This window comes from Condylura cristata, unplaced genomic scaffold (genome assembly GCF_000260355.1).
Source record: "Condylura cristata isolate star-nosed mole 26May11 unplaced genomic scaffold, ConCri1.0 scaffold00024, whole genome shotgun sequence".
Classification (NCBI taxonomy): Eukaryota; Metazoa; Chordata; class Mammalia; order Eulipotyphla; family Talpidae; genus Condylura; species Condylura cristata.
Genome location: NW_004567125.1, coordinates 8,886,040 through 8,910,798, shown reverse-complemented (window position 1 = coordinate 8,910,798; position 24,759 = coordinate 8,886,040). Strand labels below are relative to the sequence as shown.

General features: G+C 41.2%; 1 protein-coding gene across 1 annotated transcript; it reads right to left on the bottom strand.

Annotated features, from left to right (window-relative positions):
- Positions 1–2,976: 2,976 nt before the first annotated feature.
- Positions 2,977–24,738, bottom strand: FCER1A (Fc fragment of IgE, high affinity I, receptor for; alpha polypeptide). The gene is made up of 5 exons (XM_012728899.1): positions 24,696–24,738; positions 7,921–8,031; positions 6,274–6,558; positions 4,708–4,968; positions 2,977–3,295 (listed from the first exon to the last, which is right to left on the bottom strand). Exons 1-5 carry the CDS (start codon positions 24,736–24,738, stop codon positions 3,105–3,107), a joined length of 891 nt encoding a protein of 296 aa, XP_012584353.1. The 3' UTR covers positions 2,977–3,104.
- Positions 24,739–24,759: the final 21 nt, after the last annotated feature.

Sequence of the window (24,759 nt, the reverse complement as noted above, 5' to 3'; positions counted from 1 at the left end):
CCACAACAGGAAGTCAGTACTGCTCTCTGAGGTTGTCCAAGCCCAGGCCAGAGGTGTCTGCCGTTCTCAACATAAAGCTCCCATTTCTGTATTTAAGAGTGTGGCCTGTTGCTCCACCCCCCATTTAATGAGAACAAGAAAGAGTCAAGACTTTGTTCACGTTCTCAATCTCCCATCATACTGACAAGGTGGATTTTTGTCTTAGTTTCCACTTTGGAGATTATCTTCCATTGGCTACTAGTAGGAAGCTATGGCTTGATTGTGAAGTAAATCAGCCCCCAGCTATTGGAGCTCATAATGATTTTTGCAAGTCAATTTGTAACAGCAATTATAGGGGAGAAAATCTGCTCTAGGTACTGGCTTAGAGCAATTTGGTAAGAGATTTGAGGCAACTGAAGAGCACCCCCCCCACACACCAAGGATAAATTGGGGGGAGTTATTTCTATTCCAGTTGTCTATTCTGATTAACATACATACTCCTTCTCTGGCACAGAGTAAAAGTATTTCCTGTATATGAGAATTTTTCTTTTTCTTTTTTTTTTTTTTTGTATATGAGAATTTTTAAATCTCCTTTATAAATACCATATTTGGTGGCTTCATGAAACAATTTAACCCTAACTGTGGGTTCTGCGTCCCCTATGGAACAGATGTATGAATACCAAGAAGAAAAAGATATAAATGGATGGTAGGCACAAATCTGAGACAAACCTGAAATTCAGGTGTGTAGAGGTCCCAGGTGAAGAGAGGTTGGGTTCCCACATAAGGAATGACAGACTGTCTGGGCTCAGGCAGCCCAGAGACCACATGTTGTCCACAAAGAAGAAATGCAATCTCACCTCTGGCAGCAATGTGCCCAGATCACACAGCTAATTCACAGCAGTTTAACCTTTCAAGTTCCTGTTCCATCTTTAGCTCTCACAAGCTTGGAGTAAGGGCTCAAGGAGCGATGAAGGAGAAGTAATACTCAAGTACCCAGAAATTTCCCACAAGATGGGATTTTGATCAGTCTGAAGCTATCAAGGCTAGACTTCCATTCATGATATAACGCTTATGTTTTTGGTTTTTTATTTGTTTGTTTGTTTTACTCTGGGTCATTTGACCCAGTAAAGGAATAAGTGACTTTATTCTTCTCTGGCTCATTTAATGCTGTATATGGAACACTGAAAAAAATGTGTTCACAGATGTTGTGGCCAGGCTGTGGTACCAAAGCTGTAATCTAGAAATGATCACCACTTTTTTTTCTAGGGCAGGGTTGAGCCCACATACCCCCATGGGGACCTTCCCTGGCTGTTTGTTGAGAGAGAAACCTCTTTTCTATTCACCATGCCTGTTATTATATGATCCTGAATGACAAGACTATTCTCTGGGAATCTGGCCAATTTTACCTCTCTATAATGATTTTTTTTCAAAGTGGATAAGTTTTAAGGAATATCTTTTTTTGTTTTTGAATTAATTTTATTTACAATAATATTAATAATTGTCATTGTTATTATTATTTAAATTTTTATCTTCCCAGGAACTTCATAGCAGATATCTATTTAAAAAATTTTTTCTAGTAACTCCCTCTCTGCTTTATGTCCCAAAGACATCCTTTGCAGAAAGTTGGACATAGTAGTCTCATGGATATTTCTCCCCCCACCCCAACCCCGTGTACTTCCTCCTTAGGTACACTAACTCCACTAACTTCTAGGACATAGGTAAAGTATCGGTGCCGATTCCAAGTTGATCTTGTGAACTCAGGCTCTGCACTAACAATGTGCCGTTTCTCTCCCCACTTCCCTCCCCAAGGCCTGGTGAGGCTCTTTCCATGGTCAGAGGTAAGGGGAGAAACAACTGGATCTTAACTTGTTAGAGGTCCCTAATTTTTTATGCATCCTTGTAATTTACAGAGAACTTTCTGATACAGTCTCCTGCTAGATTTTCAGTTGCATATTAGCAGATAGACAGGCTGACTGTTGTCATTAATATTTTGCAAATAAACTGCTAACACCAGGGAGGCAAAAAAAACTTCTCCAAACCTCAAACCTAGAAAACAAAGCCAGTACTTGGATCTGTGTCTCCTCATGCGGCTTAGTCTCTCATTTTGAGAGTGTCTTTTAAGAGCCTGAATCTTAGTGCCATTCACTCCACAGGAGAAGCCTGAGCCTCTGATGGATTTGTGAGGCCATGAAATGAAAGGGAAATCAACAAACCAAAAGGTTGCCATCCTGAACTGAGATCTATTCAGTGATGTCAGGGATAAAAGTTCTTCCTACATGCTAGAATTTCTCCAAGAGTCTTAGTTTGGGGCCTATAAGGGTTTTCAGGATAGAAGCTGCAAGCTATTTGAGGGCAGAATAATTGCAGAGGATGACTCGAGCCTCATTCCCAGAATTACACAGCTCAAGACTGCCCGAATCTGTCAAGCATGAGCAGCTCACCATGTTGATCAAAGAGCTAAGGTGGCATCAAGCTCATGGCATCTTGCCACAGCTTCTCATTCCTAGCTCATTCTTACAGGAGTCAGGAGAGGACATTTCTGGGACTCCCTCTGGTGGTGCAATGGGTTAAAGCACCGTATTATGAAGCTCTCCAAAGCCGCTGCAGCATGAGTTCAATCCCCGGCCAGTGGGGTGACCCACACGGTGTGGCAGACCTCTCCTGACCCGCCCATTGCTCACCTCAGCAGTGTGTTTCAGTTGATCTGCCTGTTCTGCTCCCCACTCTGTCTCTGGTGAATCCTCTCACCCACCACACCTCTGGCCTGTACCCCAGTCCTGTAAGCATAAACAAATAAATCTTAAAAAAAAAATAGAGGACATTTCTAACCTAGAACTTCATGGTTCTACTCTAGAAGCAAAAAAGAAACTAGCAAGCCTCATGTTATGTGGTTTCATGCCTATTTTGTTCTAATTGCACTTCTCTTTTGCAGATGCAAATAAATGAATGGATCATTTATTCATTTCTCTGATATTTATTGAGCTATTTCATGCCACTGAGCTGGTTTGTGTTGGATAATGAAGCAGTTCTGTGAAACCTTGAGTGCAGACCGTTCTATGTACATTGTGAGCTGGGGTTGACAACCGAGGAGCAATTGCTGCTGCAAATGGCCTTAAACAGTGGTGTCAGTTCTTTTTGAGGTCTGTCTTATGGCGATTTGTAGACCTGTTGCCTTTCCTGGTGCTCTTCATCATCAAGAGAAATTTGAGATCCTGCTGGGTCAAGGTAAACAACACTGTGTCCACAGCAAACAGAATCACCACCAACAAGGGGACCAGAAGCTGCAGCCAGTTGCTTTGGTGGGTGTTGGGACTAGCTGGATGCGAGAAGAAACAGAGCTCATGTTAGAGATTCGGGCCTTCATCCTCCCTAAGAGCAGGGTCCAGCCTAGTCCTCCAGTGTCAGCGCAATAGGGGATTAGGAGCAGAGCTCCTGAGTTTGCATACCTGGCGCATCCTGAATATTTCCCTGTCTAACTGCTACACTATCCAATTTCCCTGTCTAACTGCTACACTATCCAATGTGCCCTGAGGGAAGACTTTAGGAAAGAGGAGACTTTTTATTAGGATTAAGCCCAATATCCTCATATGATTTGGGGGTGAAAGGAAACAAATGAGGACAAGAGTCATAGTTTACTTATTTCGCAGTCAGTCATCATTTCTTGCTTGCCTGTTGAGCGAATGAAGATATTGGACAACATCATCTTTAGGGTGCCTGTAATTCAGCTATTTGTGATTCTGCTATTTGATTTACAATATTCTGGGTTTTGTAGATACTAGGTCCAGAAGTCCCTTGAGGCCACATAGGCATGTGGCTCTCAGCTCTAGCTGCATGCTTCCATTAGCTGGAGAAGCTTTTGAAAATACTGATGCCCAGGCCCAACTCCAAGCCATTAAATCAGAATCTCTAGGGATTATAGAGGGACATCAATATTTAAGTTCCCAAGTGATTCTAATGGTGTGTAGACCAAATATTTTATTTTATAGATAAGGATACTGGAAGCCCAGAAACAATTAAATGGTGCTTAGGTCTCAAATTAGTTAACAGAGAGCTGTCATTAGAGTTGAATCCTGGCTGTGGATCTCATGCATTTTTAGATATTAGTATGAGTAAAGTCTGCCAGGCTTAAAGTCTAACTTCCTCCTTGCAAGGCAAATATTTGGAAAGCTCCCTCTTTTATGTGAAGGTTGGAAGGAGCCATCTCTTTTACAGGCTCCAGAGGAAATCCATCTGTTCTCCCTTCCCTCATCAAACCCTCTGTCATCTCTAATACACAGACAGGGAGTCTGCTGACTTGGTTTCCCTTCTCACCTGCCTAGGTTGGAATAGACTCCTCAAGTTCTTCACAGTCTTCATCCCTTCCACTCTGAATCTCCCTTTCCATTTGATAAATATAACTCTTCTCCCCAGGAGCAACAGATGACTTTGAGATCAAAATGGTAATTGCAATCTGTTTTGCTTGGATTATGTTTAACATTTTTACAAATCCATTTCACAAATATTACCACATTTAATCTTCATAAAATTCCATAATGTGAGCAGGTATTACTATTATCATCAAACAAATATGATCTAAGACAGAGATGAGGGATATGTTCGATTCACATATCCCAGCCAACACTCCAAGATTTCATAGCCACCCCAATTCTACCAGCTGTGCCCACTTCAGGTTTGGATGGCCCCTCCCTTCCCCACTCCAGATTCCTTCCCTATCTCTTTTCAACTCACTTTTTTTTTTCACAGTGATTCTGAGGGAACTAGAATTATACTGTTGATGCCAAATACTGCCCATACAGAAGTAGACACCGCTGTTTTCCATGGTGGTGCTGTTGATGGAGATGTTGTGATTCTCATACCAGTACTTGAGAGCTATGCCATCCTTGTAGTATGTCACCTTTTTGACTTGTTGATTCTTCCAACTGTGGCACCTGATGAAGAGGGATTCACCCTCTATCACCTCCTCAGCGGTGGCCTGAAGGAGCAACCAGTCTGAAGAGCATTCATTATGTTGTTTAACAAGGAATGGATGGATGGATAGATAGATAAATAAATAGAGAGCGAGAATGAAAGACCACACAGTGTGTGTGTGCGCGTGTGTGTATACATGAAACACCACTAACCCATATTTTTGTCACAAGGTCAACAGAAAAGAAATACAAAATGAAATGCTGAGCTCCTATCTTCTATGTTGACAAATCCTCTCTCCTTCTGAGAGTAAGTCTGGACCCTTAAAGTCTCTCTGATCTCAGCCATACTGAACTCCTCCATGGGAGGTCTGAAACCCAATGTTTCCTTTGGAACTACTGTTACTGTACTAGTCACTGAAACAGAAAGAAACACCGTCTGTTAAGGGGCCTCACTCAGCCTTGGGGAGGGTCTATTTTGTCCCTTCCTACCTCATAGGATTCACCAATTCTATTCATCATAATTGTCCTCAGAACTTCCTCAAAGCATGTATTGCAATTTTAGTTAATGGTTGGTGTATTTATTTAGCATTTCTTCCTCACTTGACATTATACCTCAAGAGACCAGAGACCATGTATGTTCCTTATGTCTCCAGTGTCAACTCCTGGGAGTTGATAGGTGGTTAACAAATATTTGTTGATAATGAGTCAGTAAAAGATGAATTGGATTCTATGACTAATATTTTAAGAACTGAAAAACATCCACCAAGGGAGAATTTTGAATAGAATTATGGCTACTTTGTGCAAGCATATTTTATTTAGGAGCAATCCTTGAGGACTTTTCTAGAATCCACTCTGGAAATGGAGAAGCTGTTCTATGCTGCATTAGTTTGTATTTGGAATTTGCATATGGACATCAAAACACCTCTTTTCATTCAAGAGAAAAATATGAAGCATATTGACACTTTAAATAGTTTCATATTTAAAATGTAAAGTAAAAGACAGCAAAGACTTAGCCATACAAATGGGATGATTACTCTGTTCAGTCAACATTGACCCCCATATGTCTAAGTGTGTGAGCTCATTGTTGGCAGTGGAAGAATGACAAAGCAGAGGCAAATATAAGATTTGTTTTCTAAGTAAAAATAGAGAAAATAAGGGATATATCTGATATCTTTCAAAATGAAAGATCAGACTAAAATGCAGTTCTGGGATTATGCAGAACAAATTTTTAAATTAAACTTTTTGATCCTATTTTATATTCACAGTTCTTTCAGGGAGAGTTCTTAGATCCCAGCCTGCTGCCTTAAGCCACAGGGTAACTGGCTTTCCCACCTTCAGATGCTCATACCTCCCATTAAGAATCTGTTTCCATGACTCTGAAACTTACCACTGAAAATGCGTAGGTACACAGGGTCACTCTGGTTGAAATTCTCATTCTGACATCTGTATTCTCCACTGTTCAGGTCATTTGCATTCACAATGTCAAGACTTGAGGTTGTCACATTTAAGCTGGTGTTGTTGAATATCCAGCTGTTGGAGCCTTTTGGGAGGGTATTGTTGCCATAACATGTGAAAGTCACATTCTCTCCCTTAAATATTCTATTCCATGGGGGATACAAGGATACCACAGATTTCCAGGTAGCTTCAGAAAGATGAGGCTGTAGAGAAATAGCTACAGAGGAAAATAGTAATTGAAAACTGTGTAGGACCCAAAGTACAGACAACGATCAATGGTCATTCTCTTCTGTACTGCTGATGCTAGGAAACTGTCCTGATCCCGAGGACTAAGGGAAGGAGGAAAGAGTGTTGGTTCCAACCAAGAGCAGAAAGAAAGGATCCACCTCAGGTTCCTAGCAAACAAACCAAAAGATTTACTATGTGACATAGGGTAATTCTATTTCTGTTGACTTCAGTTTCATTTCCTGTAAATGAGACTGCAGTCACTTTCCAGGCACAAAGGCCAGTATGTGGTGGGTATTCATTTAAATGCTTATGGAATAGGTGAATGAGTGAATAGTGGCTGAATAAATGTGTTGGACTAGATAAAATACAAGGTTTCTCCCAGCGCAAAATTTGCATGAGTATATATGGAGTGAAAATGTGTATCAGTTCTGGACGGTGGTAAAAGCACTAAGAGGATCAGCTTTCAAAGGCTTCCAGAAACAAATATAGAGAAACTTTGGACAGAAACCAAGGACGTGGCAGCCATGTGGTACTGAGGAGTAGGAGAACGCCTTCTGGAGACAACCAGACCTGTATCCAAGAGGCTGATGTGACAATCCAGCCCTTTGTTAGCTGTGGAACTTAACTTCACATTCTCATTTCTAAAATGGCAATAACCATGATGGTGATGATACAAGAATCGAACGTGATTATGGACAAGAGGTTGTGCCACTTAGATGTTCAACATACGGGGCTGTTGGCTTAGAAGGAGGAGGAGGTGGGAAGATAATGCAATTGTCTGCGAGAAACTTTTGAAGATGGAAAAGAAGACAAGATGGCCAGGTGGAAATGGTAGTGGGCTGGACAGAGAGGAAAAGACCCAGAACTATTAGAAAGTATAGACGAACAGATGAGGGAAGCAGAGAGGGAAAAAGACACAGTAAAGTCTGTGAGCATCAGCAGCTGCCGGTGCACTATCCAGAGCTGCAGAAGTCCAGAGAGGAGAAGTTAGTGTCTGTCCCTTTACTCCTGAGGTTGATCTGAATGTGGCCATGGTCCACAGCAGGGGGTAGCGGAGTGCAGCACTCCTTTGTACCTGATCGGGGCAGGTGGAACTTCTTTTTTTCCTTGACCTCCCTCCCTGCCTCCTGGGAGCTGCCAGAGCAACTACAACCACCTTGTGGTCTGGCTTCATCTCAGGCACTGCTCAGCCCAGTGTAGGCTGCTTGCCAGCTTGTCTCCATTGCAGAACCCCTGGGAAGTGTCTCACAGTTTACACATAACCTAGAAGTCCCACTAAGGCTTCCCATGCTCCCAACCAGCTCCAGGGTCCACCCTGCACCCCTGGAGGGGTATTTGACCCTCTACTCACAGAAAAGCATCACAGCTGTCCACAGCAGGACAGAGGCACGCATGACAGGCAGCATCTTCTCGGGGTCCCAGGTGCCGACCGGGCTAGAGAAGTCCAGGGTCCTAAAGCAGACTTGAAACCAAAAAGGAGAAGGAAATGTGTTCTGTGTTATATATCTCGTTAGCTCATCAGCTATGTTTGGGTTAGCCTCCTTTTCTGAAGATAGTGTTCAGAGTGGTGCCTAACTAGGCAAATTGACATTCAGCCCTATGCTTTATTCTGATATACGTCACACCTGCTATTTCACTCCAATCATTCAATAACCTGTGAAGTAAGTACCATCACCTACATTTTGCAGACAGGAAGACTGGTACCCAGAGACCTGAAACAACTTGTCCTTGGTCCCACCTACTAAACAGCTAAGTGCAGATCCAAACAGTGAAAATCTAACCCCAGAGTAAAACTCCTTATCTTGCCCGTGTTTATTCATGCCCATGAATATGTTGGCCACTGCCTAATTTTGGTCAGGGCTCCCTACCATCTTGCTGCCCTATTCCCTGCTGTGTGGGGGGACAAACATCTGGATAGAGCAGGCTGCTAGCTTCTCGTCCCCACCCCGCAATAGCAGGACATGAGCTCACAGAGGTCAAGAGAGCATGTTAAATCTCACTTCTTACCACTTTTGAATCTGTGTCTTCGTCCTCAGCACTCATCAACAGCAACTCTATCTTCCAATTTTCACCTCTTGTTGGTCCTCAGAAACCTTAACCTATATTTTACTTTGTGGCACTGGGGAAAGAAGCTCATGTGATCATGTTTGAACCACAGGATCTGTGAATGGAGAAGTATCCCTGCAGCTAGAGCCCAAGTAGAGGAGCTTTTGTGATTTGAGACATGCTGGAGAAGAGGGATCACCTACAGGGTGTTGTGCCCTTCTGTTCTCCAAAACTGGGGAAGCAGAGAGAAGTGACAATCTATTGCTTCTTCCTCTCCAGATTCTCTGACCAGGCCATGGCCAGATAAAATTGGATGTGAAATTGAAAGCTAAAAACAACTGTCTGCTTGCATGTAGGTGCCTAGAAATGCTGATCCTCAAGGACCAAGGTCAAGGCTACTTAGGGTTAGAGCTAAGGGGCTAAAGGTATATATATATCCTGTTTACTCTGTTCCTCCCACTGACTGTATACAGTGATAGAGTGAGGGAACCAAGCACCAAGAAGTTAATGGAAAAGTTCAGGGACACACAGTTACTAAGTTGCAGAATTAGGGTTTGAACTCAGGAAATATAGCTGAAGTTCCACCCTCTCCATGCCAGACGTATTCCTGTTCAGTTAGTCTACACTGTCAACATGTGCCCATGCATTCAGTCTCCATATACAAGTTTCTTGGGTTTCTAGGGGTCCGTAACCCACAATAGAAATCATTGATCTAATGCAATTCCTTTTTACACTTTTTTTCCCCTTGATTGTAGGGGATGATTTGCAATTCACAGCCATGTAGAGCTGTTAGCAAATTAATATGTTTCATAAGTGTGCCTTGAAGAAGAAAGAACAAGAGATGATTGTCTTTTTACTTTAGAGTCATAGGGCTAGCAAACCTGGTCTCCTTCGGCTGTCTGAGTGAGAGTCACCTAGGAATGAGCACAGCAAATGGGGGTTTGGTGAAGCGTCACAATAAAGTGAGTGGCTTTAATATATATATATATATATATTGTCGACCTAAATGGTTCCTTGTTTTGGGTGAGTCCAAAAATAAATAAATGAATAAATAAATAAATAAATAAATAGAAACTCTCAGTACTCCCCCAAGTAAATGCCACTCAGAGAAAGACAGACAGGTTAAGCAAACTTCAACTTTGATGTGGACAGTTTTCTCTCCCAAGAGAGACTCTAGAAAATAATCAAGAAACTAACTTCTTTCTAACATGGAAGGGCAAATTAGTGGAATTTTCCAGAGAAAGAAAGATGTGAATAGAGACTAGCTACAAAATACAGTTCAAGCAACTGATTTTAATAAAATATGCTATCATTTAAGTTCGAAGAAGACCATGTCATTCACTAGGACTGATTAACTGCAGGATGTTTATAGGTACATCTTATCAGATTGTCTATTTCAAAAGTAGTGGAAGCTCTCTATAGTGGTTGGACCAGTTTGCATTCCCACCAGCAATGTAGGAGAGTTCCTTGTCCTCCACATCCATGCCAACATTTGTTGTTGATATTTTTTTTTTAATATGTGCCATTCTTACTGATGTGAGATGGTATCTCATTGTGGTTTTGGTTTTAATTTCCCTTATTACAAGAGATGTTGAACATTTTTTTCAAATGCCTGTTGGCCGTCTTTTGCAGCATCATGCTTGTTTTCTTCCTCTCTGGCAGGGATCCCTCTCTAGAAGGGAACATGCTTAGTGAAATAAGCCAGAAAGGAAAAGAAAAATGCCGGATGGTTTCACTCATAGGAGGAGCGTAAGGAACCAGAAAAAAAAAATGTAATAAGTAAAAACAAAAAACAATGAACAATTATAAACCAGAGACATTCTACAGGGGTAGAATGGGGAGAGGGAAAGAGGATCTCCTCTATAGGGAGAGGAGAACAGGATCAAAACTGGGGCGGAAAGAGTGCACAGGACTATGGTGATGGCACGCGGGTGAATTGGTGCTGGGAAGTCCACGGGGATTACAACCAAGAAGAAAAAATGTACAAAATGAAGAATGATGTAAAAAGTAAATACATAAATATGTGTTAAAATTAAAAATAAAAAGTAGTGGAAGCTCTAAAAGTTTAGGGGTCTAGCTCAAAGCCATGCCTTATTCCAAGTATAGTGAAGGATGAAATAGACTGAGAAAAGATATCTTAATATTACAATTCGTTGGAATTATCTAAAACTACAAACAGGAGTTTGATTCTCAGCTCAGGCTTGATAGGTTGTGTGATTCTTGGCAAATCACTGGATCTCTGTGCCTTGCTCTTGCTGGTAAAACAGAGGTGACAGGGTGCCTATGGTTGAATTAAGTGAGTTAATAAAGACTAAGGCTTAGAATGGAGTCACAGATAAGCATGTTATTACTATTACTGTTAGTGTCATTACTTGTAAAGAGCCACAGAGAAATGACTCCAACCCCATCCTTCTGGGCCATCCTGAGGACACAGCAGTGGGGGCCAGAAGCTGCAGCTTAGAACCTTTAAATTACTGTGCTGCAAACATCAGAAGCCCCTTCACACTCATGGGTCTGTGGGGATGGGGGTGGGGGGTGGCTGCTCTTGGGAGTCCTCAGATAATTTTCAAGGAGTGGTGCTAGACAGAGAAACCTCTCTCCTTATATGGAGTCAGCCCTCTAGACAAATACAGTTGGAGACCAGGTCTATTTTATGCTTCCTTCCAGAATTACACAGTTAAAAAATGGAAACAGCCTTCTCCTAAAGGGATACCTTTAGGCTGTTAGCAGATAAGGACAAGAGGTCTCAGCCAGACCAAGGACATTTGCATTTTAATAGGTAACTTCTGAAGCCCTAATCCTTCAGAACCTGTGCTAACAGTTCTGTGACCAGGGTGTTTTAGGGGTGAGGGTAGGGTTTTGGGAATGAGGCGTCACCTGAATCTCTCAGGTCATACTCCCCAAGAGTGTGTAGGTGCATGTGCTCACATGTATGTATGTGTGTTTGTGTGCCCCTATGTATATGTGTGTTTAGCTGGACTGTGGGGAGGTATTGCTTGTTGCCTATTTCAGGGATGGGTGTACAGCTTACATTTTTAACATTTAGCTGGCAGCCAAATGTCCTGTGATCATTAGGACAGCTTTGCATAATGAAGATTGTCCCACTTCTGCAGAACTTTTGAAGGTCCAGCCAGATATTTCATAAATATTTGAGCCTTGAACCTGACTGACAAGTGCATGCAAAGTTTATTTTGTACTTTGCATATAGTATGTTTTCATAAAGTACTACATTCTTTGCTTTTCCTGGAACCATACCCTAGAATTGTCTACTGTTCAGCAAATCAGCTCTCCAGTAGTTATAATGTTCCTGAAATTTGTGTCACCAATTCCGCTGCTTCGTATCAGGTTGCATTCAGAGCTGTCACATTCATCCTGTGTATAGAGGATTATTTAGTATTATAAAGTAATTACATTTTATTTTTTTATATTAAGACTGGGAATTATATTGATTTGAATAATATATGTGTGTGGATCAAATTTCAAGTGCTGAAATTTTCCACAATATGGGAACCTTCCTTAAAACATTGACTTGATGACTACACAATATTAGGGATGATTCTTTAGAACAGGAAAATAAATGTGATACACTGTAAAATATAGAAGTTGCAACATGGCACACCATTATAAAATCTAGAAAAAAATAGCTAATAGTAGGCTGCAGATATCACACTCTAATTCTCTGATCCATGCTCTTTGATCTTCTCTCCATCAGACAGTGTAATGTCATTTCATAAAGAAACTGGAAATAGGGCCCTCCCTGGTGGCGCAGCAGGTTAAAGCACAGCACTGAGAGGCTGAGGCCACCTCCACATGAGTTCGATTCCCGCCTGCCCTGGAGGTGACCACATGCGTGGCAGACCTCTCCTGACCCGCCCGCTGCTCCCCTCAGCAGTGTACTTGTCGATCTGCGTTCTGCTCTCCCCACTCTGTCTCTGGTGAATCCTCTCACTGCCCCTGCACGTCTGGCCTGTACCCCAGTTCTGTATGCACAAAATAAATAAATCTTTTTTTTAAAAAAGAAAGAAACTGGAAATAGAGCTCATTATACATCTATAGTAACATCATTGACTGAATTTATTTTCTTTTGTTGATAGCTGAGGTTCCTAGACCTCAGCATAGGTCTAGGCATCGATGATGCAATGCAAGGCAGGTATTAGCATTGTCTGTGGTCCTGCCACAGGTGTGCCTTCCAAATTCCAATGGTTCTTTTTTTTTTTTCTATTCATACAGAACTGGGGTACAGGCCAGAGATGTGCAGGCTGAGAGAATTCACCAGAGACAGAGCGGGGAGCAGAACAGGCAGATTGACGAAGTACACTGCTGAGGGGAGCAGCAGGTGGGTCAGGAGAGGTCTGCCTCACTATGTGGGTCACCTCCGGGGCAGGAGGGAATTGAACACATGCGGAAGTGGCTTAAGCCTCTTAGTGCAGTGCTTTAACCGGCTGCGCCACCAGGGAGGGCCCTCCAACGGTTTTATTCCCGTCAAATGACCAAAACACGATAGCCTGTTTATAATTTTGTATTCTATATTATTGAACTATTCCTGATAGGAGAGAACTCCCACAGTCACTTGATATAGAAATGACCCACATTCTCTCCTTACAATTCCACACACATCTGATGCTGAAGAAAAGTTGTTGACAAGATTAACTTCTAACTCCAGATACTTTAACCTTGGTTAGGAGACAATTAAATAGGTTGGCCTAGAGAGGTAACAGTGGAAATAAAGAGAAGTTTATGTGTTTGAGGTATATTTTGGGTTAACAGATTAGTTATATTAGATTAGGTATATTTTAGATTAACAGGACTTACTGATAACTGGAAGGTGAGTAAATCATAAAGCGTGGTTCCTTGGTTCCTGGCTTTGCTCACCAGGTTCATGGTAAGCACAAAGGAAGTACAAGATTTAGAGAGGAAGTCAAGTATTCTAGTTGGAGAGGCTTTAGCTTGAAGTGTCTTTGTGCTAGCTAAGTATTTATATGAACTAGGCATTGGGAGTCCAGAAAACATGTCTGAATTAAAGACATGAATTTGAGAACCATTGCCATATGTTTCAGGCTGAGAAGAGTGTGTGATTCTAGAAGAAATGGCTGATTATATAGAGTCCAGTTGAGAGGTGAAATGACTGTCTGGATCTAGTAATAAACAAGTTTGGTGGAACTTCCCAGTGGTACATTCAGTGGACTGCTATGTGGGTGCCAGGTTGAAGTGGTTAAAATGTGAATAGGAAGTGAGGGAGTGGAGACAGGTGTAGACAACTTTCTGAGTCCTGCTATGCCACAATGATGGGAGAAGATGTGGCATCAAGAGAGGGTTTTTACTTTATAAGAGATGCTAGAACACCTGTTGGCTGGTAGGAATGATTTGTTAGGCAGAGACAGAGCATGAGGGATGACAAATTAAGTCATTGAAGATGACTCCTTGAATAGGCGAAAGGGAGAAATGGTTTTCTATCATTCTGTGAACATTTTTCTTGAACTTAACACAGGTGTTTCTGCTATAACATCATATGCATTTATTTTTTGAAAGTTCTTGCCTTATGCAAAAGCAGACACTAAAATAGCTCTTTCTTGGGGTTGGGGAGAAGTACTGTGGCAAAATATGCAAAACCTAAAACCAAAGCTCTAACATAAACATTAGCATTTCTATTAAATAAATGAAGCTGTTTAGAAGAAGTTAAATCTGTAATAAATGAATAAAAACAGCAGGAGACATAGGACTTGATCTTCAAAGCAAAGTAGGTTAATGGAAGGAGGTAACAAGTAGAAAATTCACATAGCCAGGCAAAAGCAGGCAATAAAAACTCCCCAGACAAATGTTGGTAAAACTAATCCAAGAAGGAAGTCTTGATGTGGGGGGGACCATGGTGTGGGCGTCTCTGTTCTCTGTTATGCTTCATTGTGCTGGTCAGGCATGTGTTCAACTGCTATTTATTGGTAGTAAACAATATTAACATACTAAGTAAATTTGTATGAACTAAGGTGCATATTATATTGACACTATTCCTTGGTTGGTGCATAGTTGATGAAATGTTTGCATTTCAGAAACATGCCTTGCATCAGAGAAGATTACATGCCTTGTAACCTTGATTAACATGTGAAGCACCTGCTATGTGCATCTCAATGTACTGAGAACCATGCAGGATACAAATGTGCAAAAATAAAGAGGGAGTTCCTGCTACCCACCTCTGAGTTGTCAGAAATCTGATTTCCACAAGCAGAAATGAAAAAAAAAAATGGAAGGACTAAGATGTGTTCCAATTAAAATGATAAAATGTAAGAACAGCAACAACACTGTAACTTACTGAGCACTTTGTAGCAGAGACAAGAGTTCCATTAATACTCTCAAAAACCTTAAGAAGTAGGTGATGTTTATATCTTTGTTTCTCATGAGATTACAGATTTATTTCATACAACAGAGTGAGTGCAGGGCCAGCACTTCAAGGATATAGGTTTAAATAATGGGACCCTAAGTAAGGGGAAGACAGGCATCCAACATGTTTTCCTAGAACTTTTGAAATCACTGATCCATTTCCTCCACTTCTAAGTTGGGAACTTGTGGCTACCTTTTCCCTGTTGATTTATGAAACATTATTCTGAGAGAACACCTACTGCTGTTAAAATTTCAGGAAAAGTCAGGAAAGAAATAGCGGACCTGAAAGTTGATACCACAGGTTAGGCGATAGTCGTCATATTGTGAGACGAGACTAACCAAGTGCCACTTCTGTTTTAAGTGTTTGGACAAAACATAAGGCAACGGGGTTAAACCACCTTGCCTAGGCTTGTGCCCCTCCCCCGCAAAAAAACAGAGCCATTCTTTGGGAAATGGGAACTCCAATAACCAAAGGCTGAAGAGTGGGCTGCCTGCCATGGGAGCTGAGGCAAGGCAGCTAGACAGATGAGCTGTGGGAGGTAAGCACACCTGCAGACCTACTCCTGTGACAGCTACTGTGGGCAGCTGACGACCAAGGTAGAACAATCAGTGCTGCTAAGGAAGCAGCAACAACTAACAGAAAAGAGACATCACCTTTGTCCGCCCCTGAGGAAGCCTGTCACGAACTGGAATCAGTCACTGCAAAACACGGTGACAAAACACTGTGGGCCGCTGCTTTCAATTCTCCATTCCGTCTCCTCCCAATGAGGAAGGGGCTGGTGTTCGCGAGAGAAGGGGGTTTGGGTGGTGTGGCCCCCACCTTTCAGTTCCCAACACCTATCAAGTCATTGGCATTTTAAGCCAAGGTGGGGGAGGGGAGGGCTGGTGGAGAGGAAGAACATCCCAAATAGAAGCTAAAATTACGTTTTGAAAAGAACAAGACTGTGCTTAATAACTCCAGTGGGATTGTTTTAATAACACAAAGTGATTAAAAGGTAATGAAATTGTCTAAGATGTCATTAAGGAAGTAGGCTGCCCAGCAGGCAGGGGGTCAGAGTAGTATCTTTAGAAAAAAAGGAACAACTTCAAATAGTCTCACGAGATAACATTCCTCAGAAACCATTGTGTCTATGAAATGGAAAGGTGGACGACTTGAGCTGCAAGCGCCCCTGCAGTTCTAACACCCAAGCATTTTTGGCAATTAGGATTGTGGGGGCTCAAGAAGACAAGTTTCCCGGATGAGCGGACTGTATGGTGGTCCCTAACACACAGAGACTCCTGCTGCCTGCCTGTTGATGCTCCTGCTCCTATCTGTCCTACATATCACAAGTTCAGGACACAGCCACCTCACCTTCTCTGGGTCTGCCTCTGAGCTTGTAGAGGTGAAAAGAAAAGGCAACAGGCGGTATAATAGATTTGAAAGTAGAAGTTAAGGGAAGAAAGGGATTGAAAGCTGAGTACGGGAAGAAAGGATGGTAGGATTAAAGAAGACTATACGGCATTTGTCAGGAGTGACTTTGAGAAAAGATGGTATTTTCAATTTCCTAATCAGTTTTTCTCCTGTCTCAGGGCAAGAAAAATGTGCAATTTTAAAACAGGAAAGGATCTTACAGGTAACACCTTCATTTTAGGGATTGAGAAGTCTGAACCCTAGAGCATGGTTTATGTAAATTGTATAACCAAGCAATTAATCCTTGGTAGATACAGAACTAAATTATGAGCTTCCTGTTGTTTGTTTGTTTTGGCCGAAGATTTAGAATGGAGGAAAGGATGAGAGACCAAGTGCTCTTAAAGACTAACTAATCCAATCTGGGGAAAAAGACAATAAAGATCTGAACAAATCTGAACAAATAAATGAACAGAAACATACCAGGTAGTAACAAGGCAGAGAATTAAATCAGCAATGTGATAAAGACGGAAGGGGTGGTTAATTTAGATATTTAGGTTAATCACACACTGAAGTGATAACAGTATAGTAGAAAACCTCAAGTTCATTGAATCACCAGATTAAGTGACACTCACATGCCCTCTGCCGAGCAGAATGACAGATGCACACCAGATGCTAAATGACCCCCCTGGCAAGCTTTAGTAGAAACACCCAGAGATAGTGGGGTCACAGAATCAAGAAGACATTTTCATGGCAGAGAGTGATTAACAGTGTGAAAAGCAGCAGCTTTTCCAAGTAGAAGAATCTCATGAAATCCAGGGGCTTCAGTAATTAGAAAAACCTTGATGTAGCCTTCCTTGTCCAGGGCAAGCCCAGATATCAACAGTGAGCTCACGAAGGTGACCAGTCTCCAGAACATTACTCAAATTCACAGGATAATGCAAAAGGCTAATTCATTCATTTTTAATGTTAAGTATTCCAGATCAGTCATCTCCATGTAATCTTTGCTTCCTAGTAGATATAAGTAATTTAATATATTAATATGCATGCCAGAGGGTACTTATTGTTCCTCCATTACTCCATTCTTATCCTATCAAAGTATTCATCACAATATATGAAAATTGCATCTTTTCTTGCCTGGCTCTTCAACACATACATTATGTGTTTGTTTCATTGCTCTTTACCTGGTGCTTAGCAGTACAGGGAATATTTAGATAAATATTTATTAGAGTTATAAATGAGCAATTAACTCATTGATTATTTCTACCATGATGCTGTGACATAATAAATCATGCTTCCCCTCCTTCAAAACAATTTTCTAAAAAATCTCTTGAAGGGCTCTGGAGGCCTCCCTGACAGTGCTTTATCCCCAGTTGTTCATCTTCCATAAAAACCATCAATCTTGCCTTTGCATAGAAAAACTAGCACCTGAAGACATGATCTTCAATTAATTCCTCTGGTAATTAGAATATTATCTGGAATATATCAAAAAATATTTCCATTATGACTGATGGCCTGGCAACCCTATTGAGTTATGCAAAATATGGGAGTGATATGGCCTTCTAATCCTCTTCCTACTATTCTAATCACAGGGTATTTAACTATCAATTTAATTAACTGGAAATATAGTATGACAAAGTCAATAAATGAAAAGGAAGGTGAAATCCTCTTGCAGCCTAGTGCTTCTGACCTGCAGATATCCCTCCTCCCGCTTACACAGTTGAAGAAGAGGGTGTCTCCTCTGACCTTTCATAGTGACTTGGTGAATAAAAATGCTTGTCCTCTCAGAAAATACAGCCATTGGTCCTCTAAGACATGTCCATGGTTACAAATGTGGCTCTATGGGTTAGTCTGAAATGCATTACTGAGAATTTATGGCCAGCACAAAAGGAAATTGGAATAAAGACGGATTCTTTAATTATGTATACCTCTTTCCTCTTAACCCTTACACTAAAGCTTTTATCTTTTTCTGCCTGGAGACTCAGTTTGTTTCATTTTACTTGCTCCATTACCATCTCATGCTGTATTCCTGCCATCTTGTACCACTCTAATTACTGGCATAGGCTTGCTGGGTTATCACTACTTGTAGTCATGGTTCAACAGCAAGGCAAAAGCGAGCAGTGTTTTTCCCTGGACTGAACAAAATGCACAATGGGCTCAGAATTAGAGGACTCAGGTTTAAATTCCAACCCTACCCACTTCTAACTTGCCTCTCATCCTAATTGATGTAAAAAACTGTTGTGCAAAACAAAGCAGTCAAAAAAGTAGAGGTGACGTGATTAGAAAAACAGCTTTTTGCAATTCCTAATAAAAATGGACTTACACAAAAGGTATTAAGAGAGGAGATGATAAAAGTTTGATGGTACCAATTGGAATAGAGCATCAAACCACAACTGCCTACAGCACTGATCAAATAGCATGGCTTGTAGTGGGATAACTAGTTGTGTGCATCTCTTAGTTGGAGTTGCCAGATATAGGAAGACTAGTTGATTTTAATAATTTCAGATAATCAATAAATCAATTCTTAGTATTGCCCCATGCAATATTTGAGATATACTTATCCTGAAACCTTGTTATTTTCCTAACATTGAAATTTAGCTACCTCCTATTTTTGTGTGTTAACAGCTCTATTTGATTGAATGTAAAATTGTCACCATCAATCCCGTATAATGTGATTTATAGTCCACATAGTTTAACATAGTTAATATACAGTCATGTGTCACTTGATGACAGCATGTGTGCATGATGAGAAATGTCTTAGGCGATTTTGTCATTGAGCAAATGTCAAAGAGTATCAGAACACAGCCCTTGTTGGTACAGCCTACCGCACACCTAGCTTTAGTGAAATATGAAGTCCATTATTGACAAGAATATCCTTAAACGACACATTACAACTTAGTAAGTTGAACTTGAATCTAATTAAACCTTTTGAACTAAATTCCAGAATATAGGAAATGCAGGATGTAGAAGAACAAATGATACAAAGGATAAAATGAGAAAATAGATATCCAGAAGCTAAGAACTTGACTTGGCTTCTACATACTTCAGTGCAGTGAAAGTAGGGTGAGGGGTGGTGGAATGCCTTAGACCAATGATGCTCAATGAAATTTTGCCACCATCCTCTTCACTATTGTCTTGCCCCTCTCTATTCCTGGGGATATTTGGAAATATTAGAAATATTTGTGATTGTCTCCAGTACAGTGGGGGAGGAAAGAAGATGCTACCAGTTGCTAGCTGTTAGGGAGCAAAGACATTGCAATGCATCTAGTAACTGAAGGAGCAACCTCCGCGCCTCACCCTCATCCCCCCCACACAAGAAAGTGCTGTCAGAGCCAAAATCTCACAGTGCCACTGTTGAGAAACTGGTCTAGACGAAAAAATAATTTGAAAATTTAACCATTAAATGCAATATGTGGTGTTCATTTGACCTTGGGTTCAGACAAAGCATGCTGCAATATAGCATAGAGCATAACCGTGAGGGAAGGCATGCATCTCTCTAGAAATGATAATGTAGGAAAATGTTTACAAAGATGGGAAAGTTTCACAATGCATCATTAGGAGGAAAAAACAAACTGAACGAAGTGTTTATATAGCAAGAGGTCATATTATTAAAAAGGCTCAAGGCTACAAAAATAATCATCATCCCATTTTTGCCATAAACATGGGCCAAAATATATGTAAACTCATATATCAGTTGAAACAAGATTAGAAACCTCCTTACCAAAATGTTCTAGTGTTCACAGGATTATTTTAGAAAGTAAATTCCTAGTCTGGGTTGAAGATTGTTAGGACAATCCCTGTTATGGGCAGAGCTCAAGGGGCTCTTCAAGAATCTTCCACACGCAGAGACCACCTTGATGGAGATGGTGGTGCTGAGCCAGAGACTAGATGTTCTAGAATAGAGATGTGTGACCTTTTGATTCCCCATCAAGGTGAGAGAAGGAACCGATGGGACATGAGGAAGGGACATGAGAAGGTGTCTTCTGCTCTTTCCAAGTCTGGCAGAGGTGTCCCCCTGAATGGGACAGAAGCTGAGATGTGTGTCCAGTGAGACTTGACGAAGCTGACTATAGACTGAAGCTGGACAAGAGCAATCCCGGCCCCTCTATCCTCTTGCTGGTGCTGATATTTTTTTGAGTAAGGTTCAAGAAGTTGCTGCTTCTCTAATTCTGAGAAACTAAGATGTAGTCTTTCCTTCCTAAGTATATCTGCATTCATATGATTTACTTGACTAAAACAGTGCAGTAGTAGTTTTGGAAACTCCAACAGTCTGAGACAGTCAATGAACAAAGAAAAGCAACCCCCTCCTCTGCTTCTCCAGTCCCTAATGAAGCCCTCGAGTCCCACTCTGGGTGCCCTCTTCGCTACCTCTGTACCCTGGCGGAACTTTCCAAGGGGTAATCCTGGGAGACTTGGGGCAGAGGGACTTGCTCCTCTTGGGAGAAATAAATATCCCACACTCTTGAAAGCTTAATGAGACTGCACTGTTTTCTCCTGGGCCACTTGCTAAGCCTACAGAAGCAGGGCCCCCAGTCAGCCTCAGGAAACACAGCAATAATTTGAACGGATCTCTGATATTAGACAGCTGAGCTCTCCTGACCTTACGGGATACAGAACATGCCCCTTGAACACAAGGTACTTTACCTACATCCTCTCCACAGCGCCTTTGATGCTGTGAGAAGCTTCCTGCCTGGGATGTGCCTCCACTCTTACCTGTTGCCAAGGTGAATGGCTGTGGGCAGAGGTGAATACAAGTGAGGAACCTTGTGTATTTTCCAAAATCTTTCTGTTTTCCCCCTCTGGTTGATTCAAATGTCCATTGATAATTATATTTCTTCATGCTCATCTGGCTTTGCTAAGGGATACCAGAAGATGAAATTTATCATAACCATGATCAAGGTGCTCACATATTTTGGATACTACCTGGTTGAGAGAGAATAGGTGTTGAGATATTATGGGGAAGCAGTAAGTTGCAAAGAGACAGGTATTGAGACAATAAAGAGTATAAGGTTTTCTCTTAGGGTTATTCAACAATAGAATTGGTGATAGCCTAATGGGGTGACATGCATGGTAATGAAGTTAAGAGATAGTTCTCGGACTGATTTACTGTACAGCTCTATTTTCAAGAAGATTCAGAATTTTTTTTTGTATTTATAAGAATTTTAAGCACTGTTTCAGAAAGTATTCAAGGTATAATAGTAAAAGAAAATTAAAAAAAAGAAAAATTTAAAAACTAGTTGTGAATTGGTATATGCAGTTTCATTCCACGTGTGTAAAAGTAAAATGACATGGAAATATGCTAACTTGTACACAAATATTTCCTAAATGGAAATAAGGAAATAAGTCATGTTTACCTCTGGACGAGCAAAAGCAAAGAAGGAAAAAATTAACTTTTTTTTTTTTTATACCCTTGTGTACAGATTTTTTTCCTTTAGGCATTTTATAATATGAAAAGTCTAATTTTATTTTTTTTTTTTAGTAAACAGCATTTTTTTAAAAAGCAAGGGATGCTGACTTGAAAGATAATGAACTTCCAATCATTGGAAGCAGTGGAGCAGAATTTGGGGATGATTTGTGAGGAATGCTGTCTTTAAAATTACCTCCTCTCTCTAAGGTCTTGTGATTCAGTTCTATCTGAAGGACTTAAAGCTACCTACAGAGTCCGTGAGTTTTCCCAGCATGTTTCCAACTGGGGAAATTGAATAGTAAAGTGGATAAAATTCTCCCCTTGTCTCAGATTGGCATGAAAATGATTTCTCTTGAAAGAATTTTTTTCACTTTTTTCTTTTTTTAAGATGGGAGGTTTTTAGCTAAAAATCCCAAAATCTAAGGCACCAGAACTGGAGTAGTGTTGCTTTCCACAGTGATGTGTTTCCACAGAAGGAGGTACCATGTTGTCTCTGATCTAAGGACCCTGCTATCATGGCGGTGGGGGGAAGATCACTCTTCAGATAGATCCTGAGTGATGAGCAGAGAGAAGGTGGAACTGCAGGAACTAAGCATGAGCTCAGTCCACACACAGTCTCTCTTCTAAAGCTAACCTTCTGTATTTATTTTTTTCAATGCCTGTAATGTAGGTAGGACTGATTTTCCAGTTGCAAAAGTTTTATCCTGCTCAGTAATATATCCTGAACTTAAACAGGAAGGTTAAGGATTGATCTGTTAACACAACTCCAAGGAAAATAAACATCTATTTTGGTCTACAATTTTCTCTGTATTTTGAAAGCATTTTACATTTTTCCTGTTCTTCAAAATTTATAGTAAATAAATACTAAAATCTGCCCTCATTCAAGAATTGGTAACCCATTGTAAGAACAGTCAGAACTGATTGTGTCTTTACTTAAAATTAGAACATGTTGTTCTTTCTGGATTACTTGATTCCTTTTTTTAAAGATATATTTATTTATTCAAGAACTGGGGAACAAGCTAGAGGTGCAGGGGCGGTGAGAGGATTCACTAGAAACAGAGCGGGGAGCAGAACAGGCCGACTGATGAAATACACTGCTGAGGGGAGCAGCGGGCCAGTCAGGAGAGGTCTGCCACGCCATGTGGGTCACCTCTGGGGTGGGGATCGAACTCTGACTGAAGCGGCTGTGGCCAGCTTGCAGTGCTGTGTCCTAACCCATTGTGCCACCTGGGAGGACCCTCTTGATTACTTTTTAAAAAAGAAATGTTGACTTAAATTCTATTTATCTTATTTATGGAATGTTTTGGTGTTTCCTTAACTTTGGTACCAAGATGAGACCTCACTTGCCACACTCTGAAAGGTCTTTTCATCAACTTTAACCTTTCTTTGAACACTAGTTAGTTTTCCATGGACCTGACCTGTGGGTGCTCAAGTTTCTGTAAGTTACAGCCTGTTCAGATTGCAAAGTGTTCCTATTTTTTTTTAAAGATTTATTTATGAACACAAGAACTGAAGTATAGGCCAGAGGTGTAGGGGGAGAGAGGACTCACCAGAGACAGAGTGGGGAGCAGAACAGGTGGGTCTACTGAAATACACTGCTGAGGGGAGAATGGGTGTGTCAGAAATCTGCCATATCATGTGGGTCAGCTCCCTGGCTGGGGATCGAACTTATGCCACAGTAGCTACCGACAGCTCTAAAGAACTATACTTTAGCCCATTGTGCCATCAGGGAGGGACCATAAAGAATAATTATTATGGCTAAACTTTCTGGAGATGAGAACTTTCTGACCCCTAGTAAGTCCTGAGATAGGAAGTTGAGGAGAGACTCACAAATCCTGAGTTCAGAATTAGTAATGAGTCCAACGTCTGTGAAAATTCACATCTAAGCACAAGCTAGAAAACTCACATATGCACACAGGTCACAAAAGCCAATCACAGAACCACACTTAGCAACTGAGCATTTCAGAGGAATAACAAGTAGGACGTTACCCAGTAATCACCAACTTGTTGAGGGCAGAGAAGTGGGAAGTGATGGGTTGAAAGATCAACCTAAATGTTAGGTGTAAATGGAGCTCTGAATCTTCAAAGAACAACATGGGTGGTGTCCCAGGTGGGCTGGAAACACAGTCACAACCACTTTGCCCAGTCACTGCTCTACCTTTTGAGCAGCAGGAAATGTAGCAAACCTGGAGAAATACCCTAGAAAAATCTTAGCAGCTTCAAACACTGTCACCTGCCCTGGAAACCTGTGATATTATTTGCCACATTTGTTGATGCTCGCCTTAAGCCTGCCTCCTCCTCAGGTCTCCTCTCTGCACAGGATAGCAGGCTACCTGTCTCATCCAGCTGCCCAATCTCTCCTGAGACGACTTGGAACAAGAGAATATTTGAGTATTGAAGTACTGAAGAGAGAGAGAGAGAGACAGCATGATTTGTTTAAAAAAAAAAATTGGAGAGAGAGGGACAGTCACATCAAAGCTACAAATGGTTTGTGAAAAGGTTTTATGCAGACAAGTGGAACAGGAGAAAGCAAACACTAGATCTCTTTTGGCAACTTAGAAAAAAGATCTTTAAGGAAATGCTCAAATTGTGTAACTTAAAAGAAATGGAAGAAGTTAGCAATTTTTGTTTTAGGTAAACAAAAATCTGAAACTCAACATATGAGGAAATTCTTTTCAAAAGTAACTAGACATCTCCTATTTTTAGACTCCATGTTCCCCGAAAACCTGTGTTCTGGTGCACCAGGAAGCCTCTTAACTTGCCCCTGAGGTCCTAACTTCTACCTGATTTCATCCCTACTTATTCTCCCTTTATAAATAAATCTCTAGTGAGGTCATTTCTCCAGCAGTTCTTTCTGTCTGTTACCCACAGGGGAAGAGCAGTCCCATGCCCCTGAGGCCCTACAGGGACATACCCTCCTCGGAGCCCTCCTGAGCAAATGCCACGCACTGGCACATTCTATCTGATGCCTCAGTGCC